Source organism: Phocoena sinus, chromosome 16 (assembly GCF_008692025.1).
Source record: "Phocoena sinus isolate mPhoSin1 chromosome 16, mPhoSin1.pri, whole genome shotgun sequence".
NCBI lineage: Eukaryota > Metazoa > Chordata > Mammalia > Artiodactyla > Phocoenidae > Phocoena > Phocoena sinus.
This window is the reverse complement of record NC_045778.1, coordinates 58,115,049-58,137,726: the sequence shown is the minus strand read 5'-3', so window position 1 is coordinate 58,137,726 and position 22,678 is coordinate 58,115,049. Positions and strand designations below refer to the sequence as shown.

The 22,678-nt window shown below is 45.5% G+C and overlaps 1 protein-coding gene across 1 annotated transcript; it reads right to left on the bottom strand.

Moving 5' to 3' along the window:
• Positions 1 to 214: 214 nt before the first annotated feature.
• DPCD (deleted in primary ciliary dyskinesia homolog (mouse)) lies at positions 215 to 22,646 on the bottom strand. Its single transcript, XM_032608686.1, has 6 exons — positions 22,551 to 22,646; positions 14,131 to 14,211; positions 8,385 to 8,509; positions 7,907 to 8,040; positions 1,257 to 1,359; positions 215 to 542 (listed from the first exon to the last, which is right to left on the bottom strand). The coding sequence occupies exons 1-6, from the start codon at positions 22,612 to 22,614 to the stop codon at positions 438 to 440; spliced, it is 612 nt and encodes a 203-aa protein (XP_032464577.1). The 5' UTR covers positions 22,615 to 22,646; the 3' UTR covers positions 215 to 437.
• Between the last annotated feature and the right edge of the window lie 32 nt (positions 22,647 to 22,678).

The window sequence follows — 22,678 nt, the reverse complement described above, 5'->3', positions numbered from 1 at the left end:
TTCCAGCCTGGTTTTCCTCTGAGTTTATGCAAACAGGTTGGGGAAGATGCCCTGTCCTGCTGGGGTAAGGGCTCCCTGATCCTCTTCTCCATCTAAGACCCATACCTCCCTTTATGTGGAAGGTTCTATATTGAAGGTCCCTAGGCTAGAGGAGAAGGAAATGTCATCACCAGCACCCTCCCTGGGGGCAGAAGCATCAGAGGTGGACAAGAGGGCAGTGCACCCACAGTGACTCAGAATTATTTTACTCAGGAGAGAAGACCACGACTCAGGGGCTAGGGGTGCCCTGAGGCCCAGTTCTTACAGAGCCTGGACAGCTCCTGGGAGAAAAGAGGCTGCCCCTGTGCCGGAAAGGCCCAAGGCTTGACGTCTCAGAGGCCTCTACAGGAAGAGCCTCACCCACACTCAGCGCTGGAAGTGCAGGCCTCAGGGGTCCGCTACTGAGTCTTGCAGTCCCCGTCACTGCTGTGTGCTGTCTTTACCTTCTTCAGCTCCTTCTGCAGGTTTGACTCAGCTACTAGGACCTCCTTTGGCTTCTGGTACTGTGGATGGAGCCAAGGAGAGGACATGATTCAGTCACATCACCCCTCTCTACGCACACGCGCACACACACTCTCTCCCCCTCCCCCTCCCTCCCTCTCCCTCCCTCCCTCTCCCTCCCTCTTTCTCCCTCTCCCTCCCTCTCCTTCTCCCTCCCTTTCTCCCTCCCTCTCTCCCCCCTCTCCCTCCCCCTCCCTCCCTCTCCTTCTCCCTCTTTCTCCCTCTCCCTCCCTCTCCTTCTCCCTCTTTCTCCCTCTCCCTCCCTCTCCTTCTCCCTCCCTCTCTCCCTCCCCCTTTCTCCCTCCCTCCCTCTCCTTCTCCCTCTTCCTCCCTCTCCCTCCCTCTCCTTCTCCCCCTCTCTCTCTCCCCCTTCTACCCCCTTTATTCAAAGATGAAGAAATTGAGGCCTACAAGGTTGAATGACTTGCTGAAGGTCACACGGCTGGGTAGGCCTTTGGACCATCTAGAACCCCAGTTCTGTGGATTCTACCCCTCCCCATCACCCTCTATCCTCTTTCAGCTATGATTTTAAAATCAGCCTCCTCCTGAGCCCTCACCGGCTCACACCATGCTGAGGCAGACAGGCCTGTTCTCTAGCAAGCACACCCCAGGAGTAGCTGGGGCTGGAACTGAGGACTCCAGTAGGATGGGAACTGGGCAGGGGAAGAAGGAGCCTTTCCCTGACATAGTGGCCAAGAAGTCTGAATGACTCTTACGGAGATGATGAGGGTGCAGTTGGCATGAGCGAAGCTCAGCGAGGAATCATCCAGAGGTAGCTGATACCTGTCTAGGTCAGGTATTGAGAACTTCTTGTAGTACCTGTGGGGACAAGAAGAGGCCATGAGAACACCCAACAAAGTGACCCCAACAGCTGGGCATCAGGCCCTCTGACGCCAAACTTCTATACAATTCTCCCCACACAGCCAAAGAGGAAGAAGGGAAGCCAGTTAGAACACCAGTACTTTAGAGCTTAGTGGTCCTGGAAGAAAAAGAAAAGGCCTTATGGCCAGTCCAGCAATGGAACAGGGCCAGTCATAATTCCTTGATTAGACCAGGGGTCAGACTGACTCATACTTCAAGCTCAGTCCTCCCAAAGACACGTGGAAGAAGCCTCCTGGAATACACAATTGGCTCAGGCGAGCCCTACCTCCTCAGCACCCGAAGAAAATGGGATATGTGTGCTAACAAGAAACAGAATAAGGAAATCTAGGGCTGTCCTTGAAAGCTAGGGACTGACAGTTGGCACTTACATGGCACTTTACTGAGGACCTCAGCTACCTTTTCCTCCTTTGGGGGTCTTTGAAGGCCTTGTTAGCCTGACTCTACTTGTAGGCCAGAGAGGGGAGTACATCCACAAGGAGAAATATCCCTAAGAGAACAAGCCATGTGACTCATCAAGGAAGCTGGATCTCTGGGGCTCTGGACTACTTTGCTGGCCCTGAGACCCTACTCCTCCATTTTCACATACCACACTCGGTCTCCCTCATTGGCAGGTGACAGTCCAGAGATTAATGACCCCTTTTAGTAGAAAAACAAAACAACCCTGGGACTTCCCTGGCAGTCCAGTGGTTATACTGCTCGCTTCCGCTACAGGGGGCAAGGGTTTGATCCCTGGTCAGGAGACTAAGATCCCACATGCCGCGCGGCACAGCCAAAAAACTAAAAAAACAAAACAAAACAAACCCAGATAGCAACATCCAACCCATAATGTCTGTAATTTGACCTCCTCTGCCAAAGAGGAAACTCGGGCTCAGAGAGGTGAATATCTCACCTGGCTTCACAGCCAGTTGTCAGTAGAGTCAGGATTAAAGTCCCCTGATCCTGGTCTGGTGCTTATTACACTGGAGCACAAGCAGTGGCCTCCTCACCTCTAGCAGTGGGACTGTTTGGCATTTTCCTTGGTGGAAGTATGACCTAGGCTCTGGCCAGTGGCTACCAGACCTATCACCTGGGCATGGCATCACTGCTGCTGCAAGGGTATGTGGCTGGGCAGGGAAACGCTGCAGACAGGTACAGACAAACTCAAGTGAGGGGCCTGGAGAGGACAGGGCTTTTAATATGTCAGAGGGGCCTGGTCGTTGTGGCAGGTACCCCCAGTCCACTTCAAAAGCCCTGATGCCCTGGGGACTCAGGAGAGTTGACATCAATGCAAGCACTTCTGCCCTGCTCTCCCTGCCCAAATCCCTCAGTTTAGTGAAGGCTCTCAGGGCCCCTATCCTCCAGGTTCCTCACTCCCCGCCAAGGTGCTGGGACCCGTGGCAGGAAAAGAATGTTTACTTAAAGGCTGACAGTTCAAAAGGAGTGGGGGCTGGGGGATCCTAATGGCACCACAAGTTTGCTTTATTTTCCAAACTCTGCCCCAGGGAAAGGTGATCCATCTGCCTACAAACCGGGGTGGAATGTCGGCTTCATCCTCTTCCTAGCCAGACCAGGCTGAGGGCTCTTTCTGGGGCCTCTGGTCTGGCCAGCAAAGGTGGCAGACACTGATAATAGGGAGGGAGTCAAAGGTTAAACAGCAGAGATTAGATGAACACAAAGGCTTGTTAGGAAGTGTTAACATCTTCCCTGCAAATATACACAAGAAGCAGAACCGGGAGAGAAGCAGCCGGGCACACACAGCTCAGCCGAACCCAGGGGGCCTGTGTAAGCCCTTGCTGCACAGAACGTGGGGACATCCTTTCTGCCTACCTGGCTGTGTGCTGGGGAGGGGGGACAGGGACACACCCGTGTACTCTCAGAGGGGCACCGTCAAGGCACATTCCCCAGGCGGGGTAGTAGGACTGGAGAAAGAGTCCCAGGGCTTGGTCTCAACAGCAATGACAAGATCAAAGGGAACTTGAGTTGCATGACTTACCCCAGCTTCCCTGTTCTACTCCCATCACCTCTCACGAGGTGGGGGGATGGAGGCAGAGTAGGTCTGGAGGCTCAGCTCTGTTATGAGTATTCTAATGGATTTAGTTTATTGGCTGAGGTTAAACCATTTTCCTCAGGGGCTTCTGATGGGCAGTCTTCAAGGGAGTATGGGGCATCTGCTTTCTCTCCTCAGGGAGCAGCCCACACTCCCTTATCTCCAACCCTGGCCTTGGGGTTTGCCCTGAGAAGAACCATGCTTCACTTTCTCACCAGCACCTGGACTGGAGAGGGACCCACTGTGCTTCTGGAAAAGTCCAAATGCGCAGCCTCAGGCAGCCCTAGGTAGGCAGCAACCATTTCTTAGGCGTCAGCTGTGTCCCAGACCTTGAACTATGAGCTGGGGATTTAAGGACGAAGAAGAAACAGGCCATATCGCTGAACGAGGAGACCCTGTGTTTCTGCTGAAAGCTAAGCCTTTATAGTGTGGTGGTTCCTGGACTTTTCGCTGATGCACAACAACCCCCATTCTCACCTGCCTTCACTGTCCTTGGTCTCAGCCACACAGTGAAAGGTGACATTTATGAATGCTAAATCTGTGCCAGGCCGTGTTCAACATACACTGAATCCTCAAAACAGCCCTCTCAGGTTGGTTGCTTCTGTTATCCTCTTTTACAGAAGAGTAAACTGAGGCACAGGAAAGTTAGGTATCTTGCCCAAGTCATAAAACTGGTAAAGGGAGATACCCTTATTACAGTGATAATCCCCCCAATCTCCTGACCCCCCCGCCATCGCTCTACATTCCCACCTCAGAGTAACAGACCACCTAGTCTAGGTTCCCTGCGTCTGTCCAAGGGTGGGGCAGATATGGGGGGTGGTCACCCCCAGAACCCTGCCACCCTGCAGGTCTCCTGGACACTCCCTCTAACACAGAGTGGGCTTCCTTTCTGAATGTAAAAGTGTCCAAAAGATGTATGTGGAAGCAAAGGCTCTCAGGAGGACTCCCTGGCCCTGTCCTGTGACTCTGGACAGGCCACTTAACTTCTGGGCCTCAGTTTCTTCCTCCAAATTCCTTTCTAAAAATAAAGGAGCTGCCCTAGATGAACTTTAAGTTGCTGTCAAAGGGACTGGAACAGGCCAACTCTGTACCTCTCTCAAACTCTGCCAAAAGGACAGCTCCTTCACTTTGGCTATTTCAGAAATGATCCACTGCACCCTATCACTTTCTCTCTGCTGTCTCCCCTTCCCAATTCCCAGTCCTTTCCCAACCCATTCTCCCTTTTAGTGCACCGAGAAAGGGCACAAGAAGCCAGGCCTTTAGAGAGAGACTCTGGAGGAGGCTGAAAGTAGAAGCAGGATGGCTGTGGAGTCACATGGGCCACGCCCCACACACCTCCAGTGGGTGCTCTGCACACCTGCACACAGGCTTGGCCAGAGTGGTCCAGAGAAGCCTCTAGCCAGTCCGTCCCTTAATCAGTCGGCAAATCTCCCCTTCTTTCTTAAACATCAACACTCCAGGCTAACTGATCACCCCTGCCTACAGGAGCCCCTCGTAGAGAGTCACAGCACACATTCACATACTAAAGGCACTCAGAAGTCCTACCAAAGTGAGTTTCCTAAAGTTATCTGGCCACAGAATCCTCTTTTCTAGAGATGCCTATTAACACTCCCACAGTGTTAGTATTACCAATGTCAAATCAGCCAAGCTCTCCTCAGGTTCTAATTTTCAAAGAATTGTTGAGGGCCTGCTTCAGGCCAGGCATGGGGCTGAGTGTTTGTACATATACGATTTCATAATTCCCCAAACAGTCTGTGACGTACGTATGAGTATTCTCCTATGATATATGAGGAACCCTTGCCCCAAATGCTATGGGTAATACGTGGCAGAGGCCAGATTCAAGCGGACATCTTCCTACTCCACATCCTAGCTCATTCAACTTATAGCTGCCAGCTTCTAGGCTGAGGCTAGGAACCTTCTTTCTGCACAAACACTCTTACTGGGAATAGATGGTGCCACAATGGGATCCTGGGAAAGCACTTTCTTCCTTCCCTGATTCATCCCTTGCTATTACCTGGGGCCAAGGACATAATACACTGGAATCAATTCCTTCAAGAGAAATGGCCAACCCAGTTATTCAGAGACAAGGCAGGTATAGACAAAGGAACTCTGGCTTTTACTGGTAACCATAATCCAGAATATCAGAACCGGGGCAGGCATGGAACCTCCAGGTGAAGGAAGTCAAATCAGAAAAGCCACAGTGTGATGGAAACTGAAGAGGCCTGGGCACTGAAACCATCACTAACTATCCCTTCAGTAAGTCAGTTCATCATGCTGACTTTATAGATAATCATTCATATATAGCACAAGAATAAAAATACATACCCTGTCCACCACTGGATGATGTGATGATCAGAAAACAGATTTTTAAAGTATCTTGAAAAAGCTAAACACTGCTCAAAGGAATAGCTATTGAGTTCTGTATATTTCGGGGTAGTAAAGGTATAGGACATCTTCTACTCCAGGGAGAAGATAAAAATGCCACTAGGCTCAGAAGAGCCTGTTAGGGGTTTAGCAGCCTCTCTCACCTTCCTCCCAGCAGAGGATCCTGAGGAAGGCTGTGCTGAGCCAGGCTGGGCCGCTGAACCTGAGATCTCATTGTAGGCTCTGAAGTGGGCACTCACATACTCCTCTCCCCTCTTTGGGAATCCAATCCCGGCCCTGCTCACTCTGGGGCACTACTCCCATCCCATCTGGCCTCACCCATCAATTCAAAAATGTCTCCCCCTGCCTTGGGCGCCGGAGTGGGCCTCTGGCCACGGAGCGCCTGGCCAAGAGCGCCACCTATGGCTGAATACGCACAGGAGATGGGACCCAGAGGATCTCCCTGCAGATGAATTTTTGGTGAGCTAGCTAGCCTCTCTTTTCTCACTCCCTGGTAATCACATTTCTGCTGGGTATCTGTATTCGACAGTGACCTCTGGGGGACAAAAGGGAGGCAGCAGCCAGCTGCACAAACTGCTGGGCTGCAGATTCAAGTGCTATCAGAAGCACTTTTGTTCCTAATTTGGGCCCAGGGCCTCTTACGCCAGGGAATGTTTGCTGAAGCACGGAGTTTGTTTTCCTAAAGGCAATTTCTCTGTTGTCTGAAATTGCTAAATTCCACTTTAGGCACTGACTCCTGTTAATGATGAGAACAATAACAGGAATAAACTGCCTTTTATCTGAGGGCTTCAAAGTGCTTTATAAATGCAAATCCTTATTATTATGACTTTGTATTTATAGACAAGGCCCACTTCAGGGGCTGCTGGCTGCGTGTACAGCAATAATCCTGAAATTAATTCATCTCTACCCCTTCCCCACCACTTAACCCTGCCAAAGTGAGAGAGTGTGGGGGTCATAGAGGAGGGCAGAACCCAGGGCTGCACCAGGGGAGCCTGGGAGGCACGGACCTTGAGGGAGATGGGACGGGAGGCTGGCACCACACCACCTGAGAAGATGGACAAATAGCTGGGTCCTCCTTACTGCTTGTAAACCAGTGGATGGATGGGGACACCTCTGGCCTAAGCTTAGCACCCCATGAGACATGTTGGGTGGCTTCAGTCTGTGGACCAGTAACCCATAAAGCCTCCCATCTCAATGCCCCAAATCTATTTCATGGGAGTTGGTCCTATTCTGCAATCCCCGACTCAGGTCACAACCGAGTCATCACAGGGCTCTTCTCTTCTCCTGTGATCAGTCAGAGCTCCAGGAACCCAAACGAGATCAATGCATTTCCAAGATGATCAGCCCAGAAGCAGCCCTGCCAGGATTAGATCTCCACTTTGGTCACCTTCTGTCCCCTCAACCCCACATTTTGCCTTCCCCTAGCAGACTATGAGAAGAGGAGCAAAAGGAAGTCTAGTAACCCCTTTGAAACATAATGCAAGAGACTTCATGCAAGAGACTTCCAAGAGGCCAAAGCACCAGCTCACTGTCCCTCAGTTCAGGGAGGGATAGGTTTGCTGCTCCCAGACCAGTACTTTAAAGTTCGATAACTGCCACCTCAGACAGGTGCACCTTCCAGGCCATGGCTCCCTGCCAGCTCTAACAGTGATGTTACCAGGCCAAGTTCATCATGGACTGGATCCAGCCAGAGGTCAAGGCACAATAACCTTACAGCAGAACCACTTAAGATCACAAGGCAATGGCCGGGTGATTCCCTCAACCTCTCATTCATCCAACAAATATTTACTGAGCCCCAGTCTGTGCCAAGTACTGGGCCAGATACTCATTGTTCAAATTTCCCTGCCCCAGTGGAACTGATTACAATATTCAAGCTGGTCCTGCAGAGAGAAAGCCCGTCAGTTTTTAGCACCTACTACAGGGCTTTAGTGAAGCCCTCCTACCTCCCTCAGAGCTGGACAGCAGGCTTCTCTGCCCTCTGAGGTGGGGAGCCATCTGAGCCCTAACCTCAGGTCAAACCCCACCCCCACCTCGCTCATACACGAGCAGGCAGGTGCCCACCATGCCACTTACTTTTTGTTCGTTGTTCTGACGACAACACAGCGCTCCTTCTGGTCCACACAGACACTGTAGACATCCTTAGGGTACGGGAGGTTTCGAATTCGCCACTGGAAACTCATCTTGGTGTCCTTGCGCATGAAGATGGGCTGCAGAAGGCAAAGCCAACTTGAGGACTATTCTTGGAGGGGGGTGGGAAAGGATGGCTCCACCCTCCACAAAGCTCTATCAAGGGGCACAATGGGAGACCCTCAGCTCTTCCCTACAGCTCCCCTCTGATACTGCCATTGCTGTGACATTCTAGGCCTGGAGCCCTCGCCCTGGGATGACTAAGCCAAAACCCTTTGGGTACTCATTCAAGCAAACATTTCTAGAGCACTGTGTCCAGGTGGGTACACTGGAGATGAGGAGGTGAACAAGACATGGCGCCTGCCCCCGAGGGCCAGCAGCCCACTCCCCCAGCCTCCCCAAGACACCTGACAGACAGACATACATTGGAATTGCTTTCCGTGATGAGTTCAGGCCCCAGGCTCCCTGCTCCTGGGAGTGCTGGCTCTCCCACCTCAATCTGCCACTGGCCCAAGGCGCCCAGGGCACTCTTCACACGCCACTTCCTCACTGAGGAGAGAAGGAAGCAGTGGGATTATAGGGAAGAAAGGTACTCTGCTTCTTTCTGCTGAATCATCAATATCACATTAGGTAACTGGAACAGGATAAAAGTGGGAGCTACAGGCTTTTACACTGGCTTTATCCATCTGAGCAGGGACCTCACAACCTCTGAAATCTCAGGAGAGTATTTCAATATTAGACAACTTGTAAAGCCCATATCATGGGTGCCCAGACAAAAGGAATTAGAACAAAGCTCTGAAAGGCACCAAGTGGAGTTTAGAAAACCCCAGGTGTGACTTCATGCAAAGGGAAGATGTGAATGTTAGGAAAAGGGTAGCTACCAGTAACAGGGAAAATGTGGATCCCCAAAAATGTGACATGCACTTTTCCCTCTAAAAATGGGCAGAGGAAAAATGAATTAAGAGGGTGAAAGCTGACAGGCAGCTTTGTCTCATGATTCAGAAAGTCCAAATATAGAAATTCACTCATCTCAGGTGCACATGGCTTAAAAGTCCCAGAGTTGTATTTACAGGAAATTTTAGGCACACACCATATTTTAAATGCATTATTTATAAAAGATCTAATGTACATTTTTTGTAGAGTGGAATCATCCTTTTATAATGCAAATAATCATCTCTATTTTACAACCCAGATGTTTGCATAAGATTTTTTTTTTTCAATTAAGCCACATACTTTATGGAAATTCTAAGTGAAAAGACTAATTCAGTAGACACTAACTGAAAGCCCCTGCTGGGATGTTCAGGAACCCTGCTCAGCCCTGTCACAGTGACTGCTGTCAGCACGCCCATGGCCACAGGGGGCTTTCCCGAGTGCGACCCCTCTGTTCCTTCCCTGCCCGCAGCAATGGGGGTCTTCCAGGTGGCAGTCCCAGCGTTGCTCCAGGCCAGCAGCCTTCCTGAAGCTGCTGTGAGGAGCTAAACAACTCAGAAACTGCCTGGCGTCCTGTCGCAGTTGCTCCTTTTTCTGGGCCGGGGTGGTGAGAGCTGCAATGTGATTCTCAGGATGGGTTTCTTTGAGACCTTCTGGGCAGCTGTGCCAAACCCAGACACCCTCACTGCTCTAAGTAAGGCACACAAGCTGAACACAAAAGTATGCTGCACAATTCGAATTTTCCCTTTAATATGTGCTTTTATAAGGTCTGGTGCCTTCTGCAGTGTGATTTTATTACGTCTCAGGGCCAAAAACTCTCCCTAGAAACACATTTCCAAGTTTACAATGCAAATAAATAAGGAAGGGTAAAACTTGGAAATATACTTTAAAGGCAACTTTTTTCTTTTTCTCACAAATACTTCTTCTCTCTTAAGTGAATGGACTGTGACCAGAAGTATATCCAAATCTATTCATGTAATACTTTGCTTAACTGGAAGCCAGCCTTCTGGGTTGCAGTGTTCACAGTTACAAATTCAGAAGCGACAAATGCCTCTAAGTGGTGGTTTCCTGTGACAAGACCCATGTATCTCACTCTTTATTGTAGGAAAGATCACTCCCAGATTCTCAGACATGTATAAAATGCTATGTGTAGAATAAGGCAGGAAATTAATTTTTTCCCAGGCATACTGACAACAGCATGACGGGACAGCTCACATCAAGGGCAGCGACAGAACTAAAAAGGATGTGGGACCATTTGGTGTGAGGACAAACAAACATCCTTAGACCCTAACAGAATCACGATATAATAGAACACAGTCATCACAGAGTTTAAAGGTGGAGGTTCCTTTAGAAAGCATCTAGTCCAATACCTGTATTTTTCAAAGGGGAAGCAGCACTTCTTCCCTGCCTGCTCTCCTTCAACCCTTGCCACCACTCTTCAGGGGAGAGTATGAAGAATTACCAAGGCTCAGAAAGATACACTAACTTGCAAAAAACACAGCTAAAATTCAGGTCTCCTAACTTCAAGACCAGAATTTGAATCATTAGTAAAAGGCTAACTTGTATTCTATAAACATTCAATAAGCATACATGATATTTTAAAAGGTTCACTTAAAAAAAATGAAGCTCTATTTCTTTTTTATATTTTAGCATTTAAAGGAAAAGCTTCAATTATTAGAAAATGTGTTGATAAGTTATGAAAACCTAACTATCTGGGGCGTGATAAGTGAGGCGTCCTGTAATCATGGACCCTGTTAAGTCATGTGTCCTGAGGCACGATGCCAGTGTGGCCAGGAGAGGCAATTCCGATACCAGGATTTCCTGTCTACTCTTTTATCCATGGAATACTGGGTTTGGAACAGAAACCTTCCCAAGGAGTACCCTAAGGAGGAGGAAAGTCAACTACTGGTTTCCTTACTGCTGACCTTGAAAGCCACTCAGGTCACAGAAATTTGGACCCTTGGCTGTTCTGCCTTTTTTTTTTTTTTTTTAACACCTTGGAATTAAATTCTTTGTTAGAGTATGAAGAAAGCCTCCGTATTCATTCCCTTGTGAGATAAGATCCAACAAATGAATCGGTGAAGTCCTTGTTATTTCTCCCATGGACGTGGGCATGAATGCACACATGCAAATACATTTTGTCTTGTCTTTCTTGTCCTGTCTTTGTTCCTGAACTCAAGGACAGCTCCTGCGGCAACAGAAGACTGTTTGCACCTGCTGTCACTCTGATTTGATTATATGTTAAACCCAAACTGGTGTGTGCAAGGCAGCTCCCTGGGACGCTGTCATATCTTCCCGGCTGAGCCAGGGCCAGTCCTTGGAAAGGAGACTTTCAATGACCCTGTAAAGGGTCTGATGGGGAATATATGAGGGAGGCAGCGCCTGGGGCCTTTTTCCTAAGTCAGCAGGAAGCAGGCTGATGTCCCAGACTGCTGAAAGGAGGCCCCATCTTTCAGGTGGGCTAGAAAGTGGAGGTCCTAAAAGGCTTCTTTCCCCAGAGCTCCAAGCCCTGGCCCACTTCCAATGTGGATAATTACATTCCCCTTTCCTAAGTACTCCCTGCAGCTTAAACTGGATGCAGGATTCTTCTTTTCTGCCCTAAAACACTGCAACATTGCTATGTGGCTATTAAACAGCTGCCGCGTCCCATCCCTGAGGAGGCTGAAGGGAATCGAGTGGGTCATTTATAAAGCCGGTGAAGTGCTTGGGGATGAAAGTGCTCAATATCCTCCAAATGCAGCCTGGGGTGGTTAGGCTGGCGGTCAAATACCAAAGCAGATTAAGCCGGTAATCCGAATGTAATCGCTGGGGGACGGCCTGCCCTTCAGCCTCTGCCCCCCTGGACATGCTGTGTTCTTCTAGGGCTGGTTTGATGTTCCGATCATTGTTATGGGGCCCTTCAGTTTTTTCCTCTATGAATACACATACAGCATTCACTGTGGGGGGTGGGAATGAATAGCATTGAGAGGGCAGAAAAAAATTATGACACTACTATGCTTATTAACACCGACCGGAAGAGCTCCAACCCAGACAGATGTACTATCGGTAATTCTCTCTGTAAATTACTTTCTGGGTTTTTTGGACAGAAAACCAGTTTGGCCAATTATCCAATTTGTATAATTAGCTGAAAAAATGGAAACTATTCCCATTTACACCCACAAAAACCCCATCCATATTTTGCTTCAAAGAATGCACAAATGAAAGTCAGTTCAGGTCCTGGGATTATTTATACTTAAAAATGAAAAACAAACAGTATTTTGCAAGCTGGCAGAGGTAGGGTGGGGTGGTTGGAGACAGGTAAGAAAAGGATCAGCTGTTCAAAGGGCCCAGTGGTTTGAGTGAGGTGTTCCTTGCCGCCCATCTCTGTCCTGCTCCCTCCAGCCCCTACCCGGGTCATTCTGGGGAGAACAAGATTTAGTAAGAAAAGAAAACAGGATTAAATGACCTCAACTCCCAACAGGATGTTCTTGTGGATTAAAGCATGGGTTCTTCATCAGATAGACCTAGGCTTAAATCCTAGCTCTGTAACTAACCAGCTGTGTGATTCTGAGCAAGGTGCTTATCCTCTTGAAGCTTCCATTTTTCCCGACTGTTAAATGAAGACAGCAGTAACCTACCACACTGGGCTGTAATGTGGTTGGTTCGTGTAAACCACTTAGCATGGCGCCCAATAAAAGTTACGGTATTGCTATCATTAGGTAAACTTTAGTCAGACAACGTTCTCCTATGAACCTCCATTTCTACTTTTAAGAAAAAGGAGTTTGGAGGCCACTGTCTATTCTCCACCTGCCAAGAGGGAAAATGACAAGTTCATGTGGGATGCTACAAATGAAGGGACCTGGACTTTTTCTCATTTTAATTTCATGTCCAAGCACAACTAAGATGCCTTGGGTTTTATTTGTTTGTTTGTTTTTACAGCCACAGCCCCGACAGCTGTATTATTTGCTCTGTGTGGAGAAGAGAGGTGACGCTGGGGGCTGGGGGAGAAGAGCTGCCGCTAGTCCCCGGCCTGGTGACAGTGGTGGTCAGCCCACGTGACCTCTGCTTTCATAAGCTCACCCCTGTTAGGCATTCCAAGGCTGTCACCCCCTGGGAGCGCTATAAATTACAATGGTTTGTGAGGATATTACTACTGTACTGGTTTCCACCAAATCAGTGTCATATGCTAAACACATCAAGATTTTTAATAGTACCAGACTAAACCAATTGGGACTGGAACCCAAGCAGCTCATAATAAGAAGGGATCAACACTTCACTCTGCGGCTGAACATGCACAGGACACATATTTTAAGACTGGAGACTAAGAGAATGCAAACCAGTGTAATCCGTGTTGTCAGTTCTAGACATTTATGAGCTGTCAGAAAAAGGGAAAAAGAAATTCCCTCGCCAATACTACCTGTCGATCAGGCCCAGGAAGAAATTAAAGTCAAGAATAATGACAAGAAAATAACCCAGCCCATGATTCCATCATTGGTCTTAGCATTTCAGGTGAAATTTAATAAAGAGACCAACTCCCACTGCTGACAGCCTCAGGCCCTGGGTCAAAGAACCAGCCACCTAGCTCTGGGAAGTCGGTTAATGCTGATGTGCATACCTGAGAACAGAGAATGAACAAATCGAATAATTCCCAGAAATCTGTGCTACGGCCCCTATTCATGAGCGTATTCTTAGAGGAAAAGGTCTGCAGGAATGAAAATGACAATGCTGCAAAATCACCGTTTCTACCTCCTACTCCCTTTGATTCAGACCTTCTCCAAAATGAGGGACATATTTAATAGAGTCACTTCTGAGGCAAGGTCAAAAGCTGCGCCTCTGATACTTGTTTGTTTCTGATATGGCTTCAGAAAACAAACCAAAAAATAGACAAAAAAAACTGCAGGGAAATCCTGCCCTTACCACTACTCAGCCTTCAAGGCTTACTTCCAATTCCACCTTCTCTGTAAAGCTTTTTCCCAACGGTTTCTTTACATGCCCATTCCCACCTGAGAAGAATTACTCACTCTCTCATTTGTCTGGGGGTGAAGTGAGGTTTACTGGTCAAGTGGACGCCCATTCCATCTCTGGTGTCCAGCCCTGACCTCAGATTATTTTCAGGAACAATCTTGCCTCAAGGGCTTCAGTCTCCCTGAGCTTCCACATGTGATGCTGGGATCCTCCCTGAAGCTTCAGCTACGCGTGTTTACCTGTGCTTAGGTCACCCCAAGTGTTCCTAAGGGCCCACTGGGGGCCCCGTCACTTACCAAGTAGTTCACTTGTCTTCTCATCATATTCTTCGGCCATTTCCTTCCCATCTGGGAACAAATAGTGCACCTTCCTTCTCCCTAGGTACAAAACAGAGAGTGCCTTACCCCTGAGCCTCCTCTTGCCTTGGGCCTTGCAGGTCAAGAGATCTACCTGGGAAACACTAACAGCCTTGGGCATGTTAAAAAAAACCTTCCCAGAGCCTCCCACGAACTCCTTGCCAACCATTGCCCACCACTACTCTAGGACATGTCCTGGGACTCACTTCCTTTCTAAGCTTTCTCTAAACATGTCTTTACTCTGCTGATTCTTCTACCACAGCAATAGCTCCAAACTTCTTCCCAAATGCTGAACTCCTCCTTGCCCTTCAAAATCCAGCTCAAATGTCACTTCCACTGTGAAATCTTCCTAAACTATCACCCCTAACCACTTTGGCAAAATTCATCACTTGTTTGTTTATGCCTCTCTGGTGCTTTATTCATATCCACAGTGGAGCATTGATCACATACTACACTTTTAAAAGCATCTGTTTCAAGAATGATATCATATTTATCTTTCTCTCCCCAGTTCCTAAAACCAAGCCCATGTGCTCAGGATACTGAACTGGGTTTCCCGACCAAGGCCTCCCTCCAGCCGTGCCCTCGCTCTGCCTTCTTCTGTACATCTCTAGGCCATCTCTATCACACATCCATACGATGTTAGTCCCCGTGTGTTCTCCTTACAGCATTTACCTTGGTATGATTTTTACATGTATTTGTGTGATTTTTGGATTATTGCCTGTCTCTTCTACTAAGGTAAGAGGGGTTTTATCCCCCCACCTATGGTTTCCCTATCACTTAGTATAGTATTTGGCATATTTTAGGAGCTCACCTAAATACTGATTGAGAGAATGAATGAACATTGCTTCATCTTTTATTGAAAGCACAGAAGAACCCAATGGCGTCTCTTAGACCAGCTCTTCCACGTATGTAATATAATACTAAGCATTTTCTTAAAAGTGACTGTATAATTTCCCCTATTTTTACAGATAGGTAAGTAGACATAGGTAGGCTCCTCAGTGAGACTAATAACAGTACCAATGCCCAGTATACAGGTACCTAACGAATGCTTGATGAATACAGCCCCAAGGCCCTTAACCAGCTAAAGGAGTCACTAGCCAAAACTTGCAACTGTTATCTACCAAGCCTTTTCACTGTCCATTCACTCCTCTGAGACATAGTTCCCTTGAGTCATTCTGAATTTGTATTCTGGGGAAACTCACCCCCAAATTTGCAGGGCCTCTCAGTAGGCGCCTAGGTTACACCACCCTTACTCATTTGTTTGCCTCATAGAGCTATAAGAGGTTGTCCTGTCAGGAGTGGGGTATAAGGTGCTCCCTGTGAGTAGCTGAGGGTATCTGGCCTGACTCTCTTCTCCCCTGGAGTCCAGTCTTAAGTGCAGGCAGGATGCAGTGCTTACTATGGGCCAGGCACTTTACATGTTTTATTGCATTTATTCTCAAAATAATCCTATGTGCCTCCAGTACTTGTATTTCACAAGTAAGGAAAACTGAGGATTAAAGGTCATGTAACTTGTCCAAGGTCATAAAGCTAGGAAATGACAGCCCAGGCTTAAGCTCACTTGAGGCCAAAGTTGATCCTGTAATAACCATACTAGGATATCTGTATGGCCTTAAGGTTATAAGGATGAACAATGTTCCAAGGGTTTATTGTTCATGTTTCTAGTGAATTACCTGTTTAGGCCTTAGCCTATTTTATTTGGGTATTCATCTTTTTCTTACTAATCTGATTGAACTTTGTATACATTAAGCACGTGTCATATGTGTTGCAAATGTTCTGTTTTAATTGCCCTTTAACTTTGTTTAAGGTGGGTTTTCCCAAACAAGTGTTTAATTTTTATATAGTCAACTGTTTTTTCCTTTGTGGTTATTATCCAGAAGTTGTGCTTAGAATATCTTCCCGTACCCAAGATTCTATGTGTACATATGTGTACATATGTACACATAGAATGTGTACATAATCTATGTGTACATATGTATGTGAATATAAAAAATTTTAAGTTTATTACTATGATATTTTGGTGAAAGAAAAAAATATAATAGGAACACCTCAATACATAAGGCAAATACTAACAGCCATAAAAGGGGAAATCGACAGTAACACATTCATAGTAGGGGACTTTAACACCCCACTTTCACCAATGGACAGATAATCCAAAATGAAAATAAATAAGGAAACACAAGCTTTAAATGATACATTAAACAAGATGGACTTAATTGATATTTATAGGACAGTCCATCCAAAAACAACAGAATACACATTTTTCTCTAGTGCTCATGGAACATTCTCCAGGATAGATATCGTGGGTCACAAATCAAGCCTTGGTAAATTTAAGAAAATTGAAATTGTATCAAGTATCTTTTCCGACCACAACGCTATGAGACTAGATATCAATTACAGGAAAAAATCTGTAAAAAATACAAACACATGGAGGCTAAACAATACACTACTTAATAACGAAGTGATCACTGAAGAAATCAAAGAGGAAATAAAAAAATACCTAGAAACAAATGACAATGGAGACACGAAGACCCAAAATCTATGGGATGCAGCAAAAGCAGTTCTAAGAGGGAAGTTTATACCAATACAATCCTACCTTAAGAAACAGGAAACATCTCGAATAAACAACCTAACCTTGCACCTAAAGGAATTAGAGAAAGAAGAACAAAAAAACCCCAAAGTTAGCAGAAAGAAAGAAATCATATAGATCAGATCAGAAATAAATGAAAAAGAAATGAAGGAAACGATAGCAAAGATCAATAAAAACTAAAAGTTCTTTGAGAAGATAAACAAAATTGATAAACCATTAGCCAGACTCATCAAGAAAAGAAGGGAGAAGACTCAAATCAATAGAATTAGAAATGAAAAAGGAGAAGTAACAACTGACACTGCAGAAATACAAAAGATCATGAGAGATTACTACAAGCAACTCTATGCCAATAAAATGGACAACCTGGAAGAAATGGACAAATTCTTAGAAATGCACAACCTGCCAAGACTGAATCAGGAAGAAATAGAAAATATGAACAGACCAATCACAAGCACTGAAATTGAGACTGTGTTTAAAAATCTTCCAACAAACAAAAGCCCAGGACCAGATGGCTTCACAGGCGAATTTTATCAAACATTTAGAGAAGAGCTAACACCTATCCTTCTCAAACTCTTCCAAAATATAGCAGAGTGAGGAACACTCCCAAACTCATTCTACGAGGCCACCATCACCCTGATACCAAAACCAGACAAACATGTCACAAAGAAAGAAAACTACAGGCCAATATCACTGATGAACATAGATGCAAAAATCCTCAACAAAATACTAGTAAACAGAATCCAACAGCACATTAAACAGATCATACAACATGATCAAGTGGGGTTTATCTCAGGAATGCAAGGATTCTTCAATATACGCAAATCAATCAACGTGATATACCATATTAACAAACTGAAGGAGAAAAACCATATCATCATCTCAATAGATGCAGAGAAAGCTTTTGACAAAATTCAACCCCCATTTATGATAAAAACCTTGCAGAAAGTAGGCATAGAGGGAACTTTCCTCAACATGATAAAGGCTATATATGACAAACCCACAGCCAACATCGTCCTCAATGGTGAAAACTGAAAGCATTTCCACTAAGTTCAGGAACAAGACAAGGTTGCCCACTCTCACCACTCTTATTCAACATAGTTTTGGAAGTTTTAGCCACAGCAATCAGAGAAGAAAAGCAAATAAAAGGAATCCAAATCGGAAAAGAAGAAGTAAAGCTGTTACTGTTTGCAGATGACATGATACTATACATAGAGAATCCTAATGATGCTACCAGAAAACTACTAGAGCTAATCAATGAATCTGGTAAAGTAGCAGGATACTAAATTAATGCATGGAAATCTCTGGCATTCCTATACACTAATGATGAAAAATCTGAAAGTGAAATCAAGAAAACACTCCCATTTACCATTGTAACAAAAAGAATAAAATACCTAGGAATAAACCTACCTAAGGAGACAAAAGACCTGTATGCAGAAAATTATAAGACACTGATGAAAGAAATTAAAGATGATACAAATAGATGGAGAGATATACCATGTTCTTGGATTGGAAGAATCAATATTGTGAAAATGACTCTACTACCCTAAGCAATCTACAGATTCAATGCAATCCCTATCAAACTACCACTGGCATTTTTCACAGAACTAAAACAAAAAATTTCACAATTTGTATGGAAACACAAAAGACCCCGAACAACCAAAGCAATCTTGAGAACGAAAAACGGAGCTGGAGGAATCAGGCTCCCTGACTTCAGACTATACTACAAAGCTACAGTAATCAAGACAGTATGGTACTGGCACAAAAACAGAAAGACAGATCAATGGAACAGGATAGAAAGCCCAGAGATAAACCCACGTACATATGGTCACCTTATCTTTGATAAAGGAGGCAGGAAGGTACAGTGGAGAAAGGACAGCCTCTTCAATAAGTGGTGCTGGGAAAACTGGACAGGTACATGTAAAAGGATGAGATTAGATCACTCCCTAACACCATACACAAAAATAAGCTCAAAATGGATTAAAGACCTAAATGTAAGGCCAGAAACTATCAAACTCTTAGAGGAAAACATAGGCAGGACACTCTATGACATAAATCACAGCAAGACCCTTTTTGACCCACCTCCTAGAGAAATGGAAATAAAAACAAAAATAAACAAATGGGACCTAATGAAACTTAAAAGCTTTTGCACAGCAAAGGAAACCATAAACAAGACAAAAAGACAACCTTCAGAATGGGAGAAAATATTTGCAAATGAAGCAACTGACAAAGGATTAATCTCCAAAACTTATAAGCAGTTCATGCAGCTTAATAACAAATAAACAAACAACCCAATCCAAAAATGGGCAGAAGACCTAAACAGACATTTCTCCAAAGAAGATATACAGACTGCCAACAAACACATGAAAGAGTGCTCAACATCAGTAATCATTAGAGAAATGCAAATGAAAACTGCAATGAGACATCATCTCACACCAGTCAGAATGGCCATCATCAAAAAATCTAGAAACAATAAATGCTGGAGAGGCTGTGGGGAGAAGGGAACCCTCTTGCACTGTTGGTGGGAATGTAAATTGATACAGCCACTGTGGAGAACAGTATGGAGGTTCCTTAAAAAACTACAAATAGAACTACCATATGACCCAGCAATCCCACTACTGGGCATATACCCTGAGAAAATCATAATTGAAAAAGAGTCATGTACCACAATGTTCATTGCAGCTCTATTTACAATAGCCCGGAGATGGAAACAACCTAAGTGTCCATCATCGGATGAATGGATAAAGAAGATATGGCACATATATACAATGGAATATTACTCAGCCATAAAAAGAAATGAAATTGAGCTATTTGTAATGAGGTGGATAGACCTAGAGTCTGTCATACAGAGTGAAGTCAGAAAGAGAGAGACAAATACCGTATGCTAACACATATATATGGAATTTAAGGGAAAAAAATGTCATGAAGAGCCTAGGGGTAAGACAGGAATAAAGACACAGACCTACTAGAGAATGGACTTGAGGATATGGGGAGGGGGAAGGGTAAGCTGTGACAAAGTGAGAGAGAGGCATGGACATACATACACTACCAAACGTAAGGTAGATAGCTAGTGAGAAGCAGCCGCATAGCACAGGGAGATCAGCATAGCACAGGGAGATCAGCTCGATGCTTTGTGATCGCCTGGAGGGGTGGGATAGGGAGGGAGAGGGAGGGAGGGAGACGCAAGAGGTAAGAGATACGGGAACATATGTATATGTATAACTGATTCATTTTGTTGTAAAGCAGAAACTAACACACCATTGTAAAGCAATTATACTCCAATAAAGATGTTAAAAAAATATATATATAGTATGAGTTTGTATGCATGGAAAAAATATGGAAGTTTCTGTATGGAAATGTCAATTGTGATTATCTCTGCATGGTAGGATTACCAGTGACTTGTTTATTTTTCTTATTTCCACAATGAACATAAATTATTTATGAAGAAGTGTGTTAGGTTCTCATTAGCAACAGAAGTGATTCTTGGTGGGAAGTTAGTAGCATCCTACGCCCACTCACATACACATTAGGAGGATAAATCAACAGAAGAGGTTTGACAAGGCATATACACACCTTTGGCTTTTTTTGTTTTCTTTCTTTTGATTTTGGTTTGGTGGGGGGACTAACAATGTTGTTTTGTGATGCTACTCACAGAAAAACTTAACGAAGTCCTGACTGATGAAATATTTGTTTAAACACTGTCCTTTGACCAAAGGAAGTGAAAGCAGAGACTAGAATATTTTGTACACCCATGTTCACAGCAGTAATTATTCACAATAAAAAAAGTGGAAGCAACCCAAGTGTCCATCGACACACTGGTGGATAAACAAAATACGGTATATACATACAATGGAAAAATGTTATTCAGACCTTAAAAAGGGAGGAAATCAAAATTTCCTCAAGCGACATGCGACATTTCCTCATTTCCACATGCGACAACATGGATGAACTTTGAAGACATTATGCTAAGTGAAATAAGCCAGTCACAAAAGAACAAGTATTGTATACTCCACTTATATGAGGTTCCTGCTGTAATCAAATTCATAAAGACAGAAAGTAGAATGGTGACTACTAGGGGCTGAGGATAAGGAGACTGGGGAGTTGGTGTTTAATGAGTATAGAGTTGCAGCTGAAGATGAAAACGTTTTGGAGATGGATGGTGGTGATGGTGGCGTAACAATGTGAATGTACTTAATGCCACAAAACTGTACACTTAAAAAAGGCTAAAATGGTAAATTTATGTTAAGTACTTCTTACAGTAAAAACAAACCCCACTGTCCTATGAGATAATGTTCAGAATCTTTGGTTTGGCATAGGAGATCTATCACAACATACCTCAATTTATCTGCAATCTCTCTTCATTTTCCACCATTTCCCCTCATCGCTTGAGAAAAGCGTCCTTTTATTCACTCTTGCATCCTAGCACCTAGTACCTTACACAGTGTAGGGAGACATTATGACTGGGTGAATGTTTTGGCCTCACTAAATGTTTTGTTATGCCCCTAGTAATCAGCCATATACTTTCACACCTCTGTGCCTTTACACGTGAGTCACTCTTCCTGGAATAACTATCCCCTCTTCTCCACTTAGCAAACACCTATTCATCCTTTAGGACCCATAAACATCACCTCTTCTGCCAGGTCCTCCTTCAAAGAGATAATCATTTTCACCTCTGTGCTCTCATAGCATTTTATAGAAGAGTCCAACCTCTATTTAACACACATGCTTTTGTTTATTTACATTTTTTTCCTGACCACTATGTGAACTCCTGGGACGTGTCTTTTTCTTTCTATCTGCTCTAGCACACAACCTGACACACAGTAAAAAGCATCCCTAAATACTGCATGAATAAATGAGCAAATGACCAGCTGACTTCAATTTCCAAGGTTTCTTCACTGGCCTCTGCCTGTGGATGTCAGTCCCTGCTGGTTTCCTGAAAGCTACAGGAATTCAGACCGAATTCATTCTGGCTGCCAAGTGAGTCCAGGAAGGGACCCTGAAGCACTGGCCAGTCCTAGGGTGGAAGAAAGTCAGAACTCCATCCATACCTCTATGCCCACCTCTTCCAGGACCAGCACGAGGTGGGGGTAGGGGGTTGCTTTGTCTCCTCTAAAGACCCAGGGAACATTTAGAGGTTCACTTACAAAGATAACGTTACAGCTGGAAAGGACCTCAGAGACAACACAGGTAATCCATCCACCTCATTTTACAGATGAGGAAAATGAGGTTCAAACAAGTAAAGAGGCCGATTGGGAAGCCCACGGTAAATTAAGGGCAGAGTCGTTAACTAGAGCCCAGGTGTCCTGCCTTTCTATGATACCAGGCTGCTTTCAGCAACAGAACCTCCAGACTGAGGTTCATGGGATCCCAGGTCAAGATTCAGTTGTACCACTGACCGACTCGGGGAGCTGGGGCCGATCTAAAATCCTGGATTTCAGTTTCCTCTTCTGTAAAATGGGGTCAAAACCACCTCTCGGGACAGCGGTGAGGAGCAAATGACAGTGAACGTGAAAAGAATTATTATTTATTAGTAACAAAACTCAGAGCGGAGTGAGGTGGTGTCCAGGAAACTAGGGTGTCCAGAGACGTGTGTTCCAGTCACCTCATCTCTCTGGGCCTCAGTTTCCTCATCTGCAAATGGTAACTGCCCTAGGGGGAGGCCGCGACCTTCCAGCCCTGCCGTCCTGGGCTGAGGCCCTTCCCGGAGGCGCCAGAGAGGAGGGCCGGACGCTGGGGGAAAGGACGAGGGTGCTCGCGGGGTGCCTCGAGTTACCGTCCTGCAGCAGCGCCGTCTTCTCTGCCGCCCGCAGACTCTCCAGCCAACCCGTCACCGCCATCTTCCCTCAGCCCAGCCGCGTGCCCGGCCGCTGCCATGGCAACCGTTTCCGCCTAGGGTCACTT